The following is a 13,260-nucleotide window of genomic DNA, read 5'->3' as shown; positions in this document are numbered from 1 at the left end:
GTTTCTAAACGATAGTGCATATAATTTCTAACACACTGCATGCAGGAACAACAAAAACATGATCAAATTGTTTTCATTATTTATTTCAAAACTGTAAACAAACATCATAACATATTTTGGATCAGCATGTAAAGTGTGCTGAATCAAAAACATTGCATATATTTCAACACTTAACCATCAACACATTCATTCAAAATAAATTACACAATTCACAAAAAATAGATGTGTCAGATATCCATCAACATTCACACAATATATCTCACATTTGACAAGTCTTATTTCAATACCGGTGATGTCAGTTCTGACTTTGTGTATCTAGTCCATCTCCTCCACAGTGGGACCCTTGCTGGACCCACCCTGCTGCTGTTGCTGTCCACTCCCCTGACTGTGGAGTTTGGACATGACTGGGGAGCACAGCTTCTCCAGCTGCTTGTACTGCTGCTCAAATTCCTCCTTCTCCGCCAGAGAGTTGTTGTCCAGCCACCGCAGTGTCTCCTCGCAAGCTTTGCTTACTGTCTGCTTATCCACATCCTCCAACTTGCTGCCCATCTCATCAACACTGGCCCTCACACTGAAAACATAGTTCTCCAAGTGGTTCCTGGCAGCGATCCTCTCTTTGTGCTTCTCGTCCTCTTCCTTGTACTTCTCAGCTTCAGACACCATTCTGTCAATGTCAGCCTTGCTCAGACGACCATGATCATTACTGATGGTGACGTTGTTGGACTTGCCGGTGCTCTTGTCAACTGCAGACACATTCAGGATGCCATTAGCATCAATGTTAAAAGTCACCTCAATCTGTGGCACGCCTCTGGGGGCTGGGGGAATACCTGTCAGCTCAAACCTGCCCAGAATGTTGTTGTCTTTTGTCAGAGCCCTCTCCCCTTCAAACACCTGGATGCTAACCCCTGGCTGGTTGTTGGAGTATGTTGTAAAGATCTGACTAGCCTTGGTGGGGATTCTCGTGTTCCTGTCAATCAAATTGGTCATCACACCTCCAGCAGTCTCGATACCCAAGGACAGTGGAGCAACATCCACCAGCAGAACATCTCTGATGGCATCACTGGAGTCCCCGCTCAGTACGGCAGCCTGCACTGCAGCTCCATAAGCCACAGCTTCATCGGGGTTGATGGACTTGTTAAGATCTTTGCCATTCATGAAATTCTGCAGCAGTTTCTGAATCTTGGGGATTCGTGTCGACCCTCCCACCAACACCACATCATGGATACGAGACTTATCCAACTTCGCATCACGAAGAGCTTTTTCAACTGGCTCCAGAGTAGAGCGGAACAGATCGGAACACAACTCTTCAAATCGGGCCCTGCTGATTTTGGAGTAGAAGTCCACTCCCTCATACAGGGAGTCAATTTCGATACTGGCCTCCGTGCTGCTGGACAGAGTTCTCTTGGCACGTTCACACGCTGTGTGTAGACGTCTCATGGCTCGTGTGTTGTTGCTGATGTCCTTCCTGGTCTTCCTCTTGAACTCCTGCAGGAAGTGCTCCACCAATCGGTTGTCAAAGTCCTCCCCTCCTAGGTGGGTATCCCCTGCAGTAGACCGCACCTCAAACATGGAACCCTCATCTATGGTCAGCACAGACACGTCAAATGTGCCACCTCCCAAATCAAATATAAGCACATTCTTCTCACCCTTCAAGTTCTTGTCCAGACCATACGCCAGAGCAGCTGCAGTAGGCTCATTGATTATTCTCAATACATTCAGTCCTGCAATGGCCCCGGCATCCTTGGTAGCCTGTCTCTGAGAGTCATTGAAGTAGGCAGGCACTGTTATCACTGCATCAGTCACCTGTTGGCCAAGGTAGGCCTCAGCCGTCTCCTTCATCTTGCTCAGCACCATGGAGCTGATTTCCTCAGGTGCAAAAGTCTTCTTTTCCCCTTTAAACTCTACTTGTAGTTTGGGCTTACTACCTGAACTGTTGACAACACGGAACGGCCAATGTTTCATGTCTTTCTGGACAGCACTGTCCTGGAACTGTCTGCCTATTAGTCTCTTGGCATCATACACAGTGTTCTGTGGGTTGAGCGCCACCTGGTTTTTAGCTGCATCCCCTATCAGACGTTCTGTGTCAGTGAAGGCCACGTAGCTTGGCGTCGTTCTGTTGCCCTGGTCGTTGGCGATAATCTCCACCTTTCCATTCTGGAACACACCAACACAAGAGTAGGTGGTTCCCAGGTCTATGCCGATCGCAGGTGATTTTCCTTTAGGCGCCATTCTCTTCACTTCAAAACAACAACAACCACTGTTATCGTCTTTAACTAAGTCACTTCAGTGTATCTCACAGGGACAGATCGTATGCTATAACTCTCTGCTTTGCTGTGTGTCCGTAGTATACAGTCGTGTAAGCTTCCAGCTCGGTGTATGACTGTGATCTGACAGACCGCCTGTATATATACCAGTTCCCTCACCTTCTCCATGTTTCTACAACAGCGTGGATCTGTGTAGTGCACTCTCGTCTCGTATCTCCCGGAAACCTCTAGAATGTGACGTCATTCTATAAACAGGAAAACTAGGTCTCCTATTGGTACACGACGCAAGCTAAGCGCCATTACAAGTTAAGATAGACAGAAGCCCAGTCATTTATTGGGGAAACTCCCTATAAGGGAGTTAATTCTTCAGATATTGACTGGTTAGCCTTCCCTACATTACTTGTACAGTAACTATTAAAAGCAAAGAGGCAGAGAGCTGGGTACCAGTTTAAGCAGATTCGTTCGTTTTCGTTACCCTTCATTAATCGTGAAGTATAATTATTTCCTGAATGGTGTCATAGTGTCACTTATGTAGTACAACTTTGGAATCAGTGTCAAGCAGAGATTGCTTAGTCCTGAACATATATAATTACCCTCCCGTTATTTAGGAGATAAACATTCGGTACTGGACAATCTGAGGTATATAGCGTGATATTATATACCTCTGAATGATTTTGATTAACCAATCATTATCCATTCTACCATGACTAAAATAAATACTGGATTGTGATAGGTTAATAAAAGTCATTCAGAGGTGACCCGTGAAGGTCCCGGGGTAGAACAACCCATGCTTGCCATAAAAGGTGACTGTGCTTGTCGTAAGAGGCGACTAACAGGATCGGGTGGTCAGGCTCGCTGACTTGGTTGACACGTGTCATTGGTTCCCAACTGCGCAGATCGATGCTCATGTTGTTGATCACTGGATTGCCTGGTCCAGACTCCATTATTTACAGACCGCTCCCATATAGCTGGAATATTGCTGAGTGCGGCGTAAAACTAAACTCACTTACTCACCCATTTAGAGGTATAGACTAAATATATACCTCTTGTATTTAATCACAGTGTGTACTTTTCAAATCTTAATAACACGGTTATGGTAGAATGGAGATAAACGTTCGGTTTTAAATCAGACTGAGAGCTATTATAATCTCGTTGTATACCTCTTATTTTCCAACACGGTATGTCTGTCTCCCAAGTATTTACCTGAGTCTGAATCTGTGCAATGAGAGAGGGCAAAGAGACAAAATGCCGAAGAACTTTATATACTTCAGTTCCCCTTTATTCCATGAAGACCTCCCTAAATATGTGTATCATTTTCTTTGACACACCTATAAAAATAGTTTACCTCCCAGACTCCCTGTGGCCACCATTCCCTGCTCCAATCCTGTTCAGAATTTATTTGCAACCGGTAACCATAATGGTGAATATTATATGTACGGGGACCAAATTTGAAAACACAAATAATCTCTTCGTGTCGTAGTGTCCTTTTTGTATCCTCCTAACTGACAAATAGCAGGATTTAGTGTGTTTAATTTGATATTTACTATTGAAAACAAACACGTCGGAGTGTTACACTGTGGAACAGATTGTGAGAGGAGACGCTGTTCTCTGATGACTTAGAGCTCTTATATTTCCCGAATTTGATAAACGTGGGTAGTTTCAAAACCAAGAGCAATATGTCATGATGCAATCCGGAATTTACATGTTCAAGCAAACCAAGTATAAGCTTACCCCGTCATTTTAAAACCTGGGGGTCATACATAACTCATATGATTAGTTCAGTTCTGTTTACACCACACATGCATACATGGTAGCTGTGTTTCGGTACCTCTTTTCACCTTTTTTACTGCTCGGTGAACTCTTCTCCTACTTCTCAGTGTAGGAAAATCACCTTTCAGTTTGTTGTTGCGTGTGGTAAGGTTACTCTTGGTAGTCATTTCACACATGAACACTGGGGAACGAGTTCAACACCCGTAATATTTTTCCTTTTATCATATTACTAGATTTGTTATTCTTCCTTGTCAGTAATTATGAGGTTGTATCCTTTCACTGTATGAATTCTCTGTTTGGTGTCTGTCCCGATGAAGCATCACGGTTGTGACTTGGAACTCATGGATATTGATCGATCACTTAAGCAGGTTTTTCCAAAAGAAATATATGGACATTGGGTATGTTAAAAAGCGGTTCTGCTAAGCTTCTTTCTTTCTATTGGTATATATTAAGCGACAGACCTCTTGCAGTGCGTATTCTCGTGGGTTGTCTCCCTTTGACCATACTGTCTCTACGGGTTACACCACACCAAATCCGAACCTGAATTTTGAGAGGCACTTAACCTTCAGTACAGACTGAAGCATCTGACATCTGTGATTGGGTGATTTTGTGTAAGATTGTATAGTATTATTCAAATGTAAATCCATCCAGTAATTAGAGCTGACCATATTTGTATTATATTTAGAGCTATCTTTTTTTCAGGGATGACTCACAGTGAATGAGACGGCCTATAGTTTCACAGCACTTAATATTTTGTGCGCAACAATAGGTCTGTTCAGCTTGAGGCTGTTCATATTTTAAAATACATGTACATGCATCAACTGTTGATATCTTAGTTTGGGTTTGCTTTTAAAAATATTAAAGGTTACTGCAGAAGTCAATACATGATCTTTGGATTTGTGAGGCTGGTACCTTTAGAGGTTACCCACGACCAAATGTTTCCCCACAGATTTCAGCACTCACAACTTTGGTAAGTATCTAAGATCTCAACAGCTATTACATGTACATGTGTGTACGGCCTGGTATTAAACGAAGCAATGAAACAAACAATAAGAAGCATGCCAAGGTCCTTTTCTCTGAAGCTGTGGAAATCTAGACTTGCCATATTTTCTAGACTTGCTTGGGCTTTCTTGGATGAATTTGCTTCTGGGTCTGTATGACAGATTACAACAAATGTAACTGGCTTCAATGTACATCAGCTGATACTAATTTTTTGTCTTTCAATTCCTCATGTGTGCTGCTTTAAGTCTTACGCCCAATGTGGTACTAAAGTCCTAACACTCATACTAAAAGTAGTGTACAAGTACTAGAATCTGTGCTTTACTGAGGACATATAATTTCAATGATACATTTGACCAGTTTCTAAATCGCATTGTGTATTCATAGCTTACAGCCATGCTGATTTACACTAGTCAGAAGGGAACAAGTCACAAAGTATGTGATCTAGACCCAGCTTTCTGACTTCAAGTTTTGCCATAACAGCAGTGGCTGGCTGGGTTAGCTGGCCGAATTTGTGTGTTGGTGATAATGTTTACCAGGGTTTGAATCTCGGAGACGCAACCTCACAAATCTAGGAGGATCAATGGTTTACAGATCCCAGAAACAGCATCGCCTATGTCTGACCAGTTTCTAAACGATAGTGCATATAATTTCTAACACACTGCATGCAGGAACAACAAAAACATGATCAAATTGTTTTCATTATTTATTTCAAAACTGTAAACAAACATCATAACATATTTTGGATCAGCATGTAAAGTGTGCTGAATCAAAAACATTGCATATATTTCAACACTTAACCATCAACACATTCATTCAAAATAAATTACACAATTCACAAAAAATAGATGTGTCAGATATCCATCAACATTCACACAATATATCTCACATTTGACAAGTCTTATTTCAATACCGGTGATGTCAGTTCTGACTTTGTGTATCTAGTCCATCTCCTCCACAGTGGGACCCTTGCTGGACCCACCCTGCTGCTGTTGCTGTCCACTCCCCTGACTGTGGAGTTTGGACATGACTGGGGAGCACAGCTTCTCCAGCTGCTTGTACTGCTGCTCAAATTCCTCCTTCTCCGCCAGAGAGTTGTTGTCCAGCCACCGCAGTGTCTCCTCGCAAGCTTTGCTTACTGTCTGCTTATCCACATCCTCCAACTTGCTGCCCATCTCATCAACACTGGCCCTCACACTGAAAACATAGTTCTCCAAGTGGTTCCTGGCAGCGATCCTCTCTTTGTGCTTCTCGTCCTCTTCCTTGTACTTCTCAGCTTCAGACACCATTCTGTCAATGTCAGCCTTGCTCAGACGACCATGATCATTAGTGATGGTGACGTTGTTGGACTTGCCGGTGCTCTTGTCAACTGCAGACACATTCAGGATGCCATTAGCATCAATGTTAAAAGTCACCTCAATCTGTGGCACGCCTCTGGGGGCTGGGGGAATACCTGTCAGCTCAAACCTGCCCAGAATGTTGTTGTCTTTTGTCAGAGCCCTCTCCCCTTCAAACACCTGGATGCTAACCCCTGGCTGGTTGTTGGAGTATGTTGTAAAGATCTGACTAGCCTTGGTGGGGATTCTCGTGTTCCTGTCAATCAAATTGGTCATCACACCTCCAGCAGTCTCGATACCCAAGGACAGTGGAGCAACATCCACCAGCAGAACATCTCTGATGGCATCACTGGAGTCCCCGCTCAGTACGGCAGCCTGCACTGCAGCTCCATAAGCCACAGCTTCATCGGGGTTGATGGACTTGTTAAGATCTTTGCCATTCATGAAATTCTGCAGCAGTTTCTGAATCTTGGGGATTCGTGTCGACCCTCCCACCAACACCACATCATGGATACGAGACTTATCCAACTTCGCATCACGAAGAGCTTTTTCAACTGGCTCCAGAGTAGAGCGGAACAGATCGGAACACAACTCTTCAAATCGGGCCCTGCTGATTTTGGAGTAGAAGTCCACTCCCTCATACAGGGAGTCAATTTCGATACTGGCCTCCGTGCTGCTGGACAGAGTTCTCTTGGCACGTTCACACGCCGTGTGTAGACGTCTCATGGCTCGTGTGTTGTTGCTGATGTCCTTCCTGGTCTTCCTCTTGAACTCCTGCAGGAAGTGCTCCACCAATCGGTTGTCAAAGTCCTCCCCTCCTAGGTGGGTATCCCCTGCAGTAGACCGCACCTCAAACATGGAGCCCTCATCTATGGTCAGCACAGACACGTCAAATGTGCCACCTCCCAAATCAAATATAAGCACATTCTTCTCACCCTTCAAATTCTTGTCCAGACCATACGCCAGAGCAGCTGCAGTAGGCTCATTGATTATTCTCAATACATTCAGTCCTGCAATGGCCCCGGCATCCTTGGTAGCCTGTCTCTGAGAGTCATTGAAGTAGGCAGGCACTGTTATCACTGCATCAGTCACCTGTTGGCCAAGGTAGGCCTCAGCCGTCTCCTTCATCTTGCTCAGCACCATGGAGCTGATTTCCTCAGGTGCAAAAGTCTTCTTTTCCCCTTTAAACTCTACTTGTAGTTTGGGCTTACTACCTGAACTGTTGACAACACGGAACGGCCAATGTTTATGTCTTTCTGGACAGCACTGTCCTGGAACTGTCTGCCTATTAGTCTCTTGGCATCATACACAGTGTTCTGTGGGTTGAGCGCCACCTGGTTTTTAGCTGCATCCCCTATCAGACGTTCTGTGTCAGTGAAGGCCACGTAGCTTGGCGTCGTTCTGTTGCCCTGGTCGTTGGCGATAATCTCCACCTTTCCATTCTGGAACACACTAACACAAGAGTAGGTGGTTCCCAGGTCTATGCCGATCGCAGGTGATTTTCCTTTAGGCGCCATTCTCTTCACTTCAAAACAACAACAACCACTGTTATCGTCTTTAACTAAGTCACTTCAGTGTATCTCACAGGGACAGATCGTATGCTATAACTCTCTGCTTTGCTGTGTGTCCGTAGTATACAGTCGTGTAAGCTTCCAGCTCGGTGTATGACTGTGATCTGACAGACCGCCTGTATATATACCAGTTCCCTCACCTTCTCCATGTTTCTACAACAGCGTGGATCTGCGTAGTGCACTCTCGTTTCGTATCTCCCGGAAACCTCTAGAATGTGACGTCATTCTATAAAAAGGAAAACTAGGTCTCCTATTGGTACACGACGCAAGCTAAGCACCCTTCTAGCGAGCTGTCTTGCCGTTATGTTGCGATATGCGAGACGGGGCCCAGCTTATCTCTGCCTGCTCCTGTTCAGCGTTTGATGTTTTCGTTCTGTTTCAAGTGATAACAAATTCGGCTGAGAGCCTACCCGCTGTCGTAAACTAGATGACTGTTGAGAACGCTTGAAAGAACATTAATTGAACAAGATATATTCGAGTATAGCTTTGACTGGGTAATCAAATGGAATTTTAAATAGAAACCTTATGCACACTTTTCTGTTTCCAGTGATAAAGTGACCGTGCATAACGATTCTGACTTAGTCTCAAAATGGAGAGATGGGCTTCGTTTCCGGAGCAGAAAACTATTCAAGATCTTACAGCAAAACTTGGAAGATATTTAAGGCAGACCACAAAGTGGTGACTATTCTACTTGCAATGTTTTGGCATTTTTTTCCCTGGTTTCCATGGAAACAATTCTGACTTAGTCTCAAAATGGAGTGATAGGCTTCGTTTCCAGAGGACAACTCGAAAACCATTTCATATCTTTCAACAGATCTTGGCATACACATGAGACAGATCTTGAAGTGGTGCCTTTTGCTGTTTACAGATATGTGGCATGTATATTTTTCATGACTTCCTTGGAAACTATTCAAACTTAATCTAAGAAAATATCAAGTAACTGTGAGATGATTTGTCCTTTCAAATACGTGGAGGTCGGGGGATATGTCATCGTCTGATGACTCTTGTTTTTAAGAATGCAACACCACCCCTACCCCTAATGCAGCCATAAATTATGACCGGTCCCTGAATTACCTGTTTTCTTGTAAATGTTGGGCTTATGTAGACTCTGCCTTGACAGTCGCCGAAGGAATTTAGATGACGCTTTAATTTATACATATATGTTAACACAAGATGTACAACTGTTTCCATTCATTGGGTCACAGTGCACTTTGGCAAACCTGATATGCACCAGCTAGAAGTAAGAATATTAGTAAAAATTATGTAATGACAATGATTTGGTGAAATTACATAGTTGAACGTGCGGAGACGAGACAACCAATATATTTGCATGCAATCATGTATGTAGATGCATATATGCATTACATCATATGCATACTTACACATGAGATTGCATCACTAGTCTAGCGGCACCACAGTGACGGGTAAAACAAACATGGCAGAATCATGTGATTATGAGTGAAAACAAGTAGTTAGGCGACAGTTAATCTGCATCTACTCTCAAATGAACATATTTCATTTTCAGTAACTCTGATAATCTGAACTTAGCACATATTCTGGACTTGCATGGGCTTTCTTGGATATATTCGTCTCTGTTCGAGCCCTTTACGTGGGGAGAAACCTTCCATGCAGCTTCTGTTGAAAGCACAGTTAGGTAAAAACTAAAACTGGTAAATACTTAAAGACACACACGCACACGCACACGCACACGCACACACACACACACACACACACACGCTAACGCCAAACAAGTCTGCCATAACAATGGTGCACCCATAGCACATATATAATGAAAAAACTGCTGGATTCATAATCTTTTCGATTTCTGCCTCCGCATATTTCCAACATTAGGAATTGAATTGGATCCGCCGGTGAAATTAGAAGGGTATTAACCCTCCTTTGTCCACAACGCCAACAAATATGTTTACATTCTAAATGACTGATATGCCATCATGGTGATTAGTTGACAATAACAGAATAGTCATAATGATCGCATGACATCAGGCACCGACTAATTATCAAGCCTATCATCTATTATTCATGTTTTCGTATACACAGAATAGCTTCCACATGGCTGCTGGTATCACAAGTATCTCTACTGTTGAACGAGAAGAAAGGATGAAGACGTTAGAGGTTACATTTGACTACTTTCTAAAGGACATTGTGCATTTGGGTCATATAGTCTTCAGTTCCAGTTAGTTCACGTCACAAGACCTGGGACAATGATTACCATTAAAACAAAAATAGTTCACTAAAATATAAGTACATGTATCAGTAGTTTCCGCGTAGTGCAACCTTTAAACTAAAACATAATCACCCGTGTATATTTCATTCATACACACATATAAAATAAACAGTCTGTTTATAGCATCCAGGTCTGAGTTATCTATTCTATCCTACAGTTAACCCTTGTGAATAAGAGATTAGTGGGCCAGGAGCATTAGACATGGCATTGAATGACAAGCGGAATTTTTCAGGAAAGCTTCAGAACATCATCGCCATGTTCAAGACACAAAATTCTACCTTGTGGCGTTTTCAAAATGGCCGCTAAATTCATGATGGCCGCCATTAAAATGATTATGCAAACAGATATATCATGCCTGGCGGCATTTTCAGCTCGGGCGCCAGGTTCAAATTGGCCACCATTGTCCTTACAATAATCCAAAATAAATCACGAAAATATGTCTTAAAGCCCTTCTCACAAGGGCTCTAAATATTAGTTTTCACATCTCCTGTCTTTGATGGGTGTATCATAAGGCTTTTTGTCAGTCACATCTCATTCTTCAATACGGAGTATATTTTGGCAGACTGGCAATGCTCGAAATCAGCGTGCAAAGGAAAGTGCTCTCAATTCCTTTTCTTCTACAACGCCACCATTCCATGCACTCAAACTTGCGTCTACAAGATATCATTGTCATGACCTTCTCTGGAGCAATTGCTCTATCTGTCTCAATAGGAACAAGAAACCCATCCTTGAATTGCCATTTCCACTCTGTTGGTGAAAGCTCACTCCCTTGCCATTACTGAACCGTATGGTACACTCGTTAGCTGTGAAATTTAGCGGCTGTTGGAGCTGGTGGAGATGATTCCAGTATGAAACCTGAAGAGGACACAGAGGGTCGATGAATGGACTTGAAGTATATGTTGTAGCGATGTTCGTCCAGTGAGTTTGTGAACATGAACAACTCTCCAACCTGTGCAATGTCACCATTTCAACTGCCGGACTGAAGGAAAACATCCAAGCAATCCCAATTTGGCCTCTCCTGGAACTGAGCAAGGACTGTAAATGGCTGTTACTGTATTACAGCCTGTTATTGCATGATCAAACACCAGATGCTGTCTAATTTTGAGCATGGTTTCCTGTATTTCGGAAATGCAGTACATTTGCAAATGGGTCATTTGTGCGTTGTGCAATCAACACTACTAAGAGGTCTTTGTCGTACCCCATCACAACACCAGGTGGTTGGTTGTCTCTGGCCTTGTTTATCGCAGTTGAAGCAATCAGCCAGTGAGCATCAGCAGGGCTCTGTTGCACAGGTAAAGTTATGAAACGTTCTTTTTGTTGCATTTACTGATTTACCAGCTACAACACCACTTGCTATGTAGATGAGAGACTCATGCGAGGGGATGTCAATAAGTTTTGAGCCTTGAGCATTTTTCATACCCAGGTGTCACAGCCTATGGTACGACATTGAACCTTGGGTTGTAGCTGATGTGATATATAAGTTTTGGTATCCTACTCTCAGAAGTTATTGAACAGCTCATATTGACAGAAAAAGACCCCCCTCACGGCATTGAAAATGAATAAAATTAAGTTTTTAGTTCTTGAAGGAAACTCGGCGAAGAACATTGAAAAAAGGCTTTCAGCAGTTTATGGGAAGTTTTCCCCGGCCTTCATCTGCTACCATCAAAAGATGGGTCAATGAATTTAAGCATGGTAGAGAGAGTCTTGAAGATGACCCCCGTCCAGGTCGCCCAACAACAAGCACTAGTCAGGAAAACATTGACAGAGTGCATAGACTTGTGCTGGAAAATCGTCGAATCACACTCTACGAGTTGGAGGAGACCACAGGCATATCACACGGATCCATCGAGACAATTCTTCATGAACATCTCGTCATGTCTAAGGTGTGCGCAAGATGGGTGCCAAGAATGCTTACAGATGAAATGAAGCGAACAAGGGTCACCATAAGCAACTCCATGCTAACCAGATACAACAAGAATCCAGAAGATTTTCACTTTAGGCTAGTAACCTGTGATGAAACCTGGATCCACCACTATGATCACGAGAGCAAACAAGAATCCATGGAATGGAAACATGTCACTTCTCCCAGGACCAAAAAGTTCAAAGCCTCCAGATCAGTGCAGAAGGTAATGGCGGCAGTCTTCTGGGATAGCAAAGGCGTTAAACCACGGCCACGAGCCATGCAGCCATCTATCTTCAGCAGTCGCATCAGATCGTGCTGGATCACTTGGTCAGTGAAGTTGCCACTCCAGAATTTGACAGTTCGTTTTGTGTAGGCCTTTAACTGATCTTGCGACATTATGTGCTCAAGGTTTTCCTTTCTTGCAGATTTGGCATAGGCAAGATGACCATCATGGAATAAGGTCATTAACTTGCTGACAGACAGCAGATGTAGATTCCAGTCCCCTGTGCACTCTGCACGAATGAACTGCTGGATCAACTACACTTGTTTCAAATAGTGTATCCAGAGTCTACCTGTCCTGCTTTTTATAAGACTTGTGTCTTCAAATCATTGACAATTTCAGCAAGCCACAGAATATTGTTTGAGTTTTGAGAGTCAAGGGAGCAATATTGCATTTGACACCTAACAAACTGTTACATGTATGTACCTTTCGGAGCTTTTAAAAGAATCAAGAACATCAGTTGACTGCAGCAGGACGGACGTGAGCTCGAAGTGAGTAGGCATAAGCATGGCCTGTCAGCATGTGCATGGATTACAGAATTAGGTACGTATACAGATGCCCAAGGGCGTATACAGGGCCGCTTCCGCCCATCACAAATTCAATTGAACCCATACATGACATGAGTAAATGCATTCTCTTCCCACAGAGGTTATTCCTGTCATATCTTCCTACGTAACCTCTTTTCTAATACGGCCATATTTCCAGGTCGTCGAGAAATCCCCTTGCGGCAAAAAATCGCAACAGGATTCATCTCCCTTGTTACTATCCAATCAGAACACGCGTTAAATAGACTTAGCTCCAATATGCAATATCAATCGCCATGATGTGTTTGTAGAAACCAAAACTGGTAGTGGCAAGTTTTCCAGATGCATTCGGAAATTACTGAGATCT

At 43.2% G+C, this 13,260-nt stretch overlaps 1 protein-coding gene and 1 pseudogene across 1 annotated transcript; both read right to left on the bottom strand.

The window, feature by feature from the left end:
- Positions 1 to 67: 67 nt before the first annotated feature.
- LOC137260999 (heat shock protein 70 B2-like) lies at positions 68 to 2,500 on the bottom strand. The gene has a single exon (XM_067798606.1). It carries the CDS (start codon positions 2,227 to 2,229, stop codon positions 316 to 318), a length of 1,914 nt encoding a protein of 637 aa, XP_067654707.1. The 5' UTR covers positions 2,230 to 2,500; the 3' UTR covers positions 68 to 315.
- Positions 2,501 to 5,726: 3,226 nt separating this feature from the next.
- On the bottom strand, positions 5,727 to 7,976 carry LOC137261000 (heat shock protein 70 B2-like; annotated as a pseudogene).
- Positions 7,977 to 13,260: the final 5,284 nt, after the last annotated feature.

This window comes from Haliotis asinina, chromosome 14 (genome assembly GCF_037392515.1).
Source record: "Haliotis asinina isolate JCU_RB_2024 chromosome 14, JCU_Hal_asi_v2, whole genome shotgun sequence".
NCBI classification, from domain to species: Eukaryota; Metazoa; Mollusca; class Gastropoda; order Lepetellida; family Haliotidae; genus Haliotis; species Haliotis asinina.
Note: the sequence above shows the minus strand (reverse complement) of the source record. Positions and strands in the feature narration are given on the sequence as shown.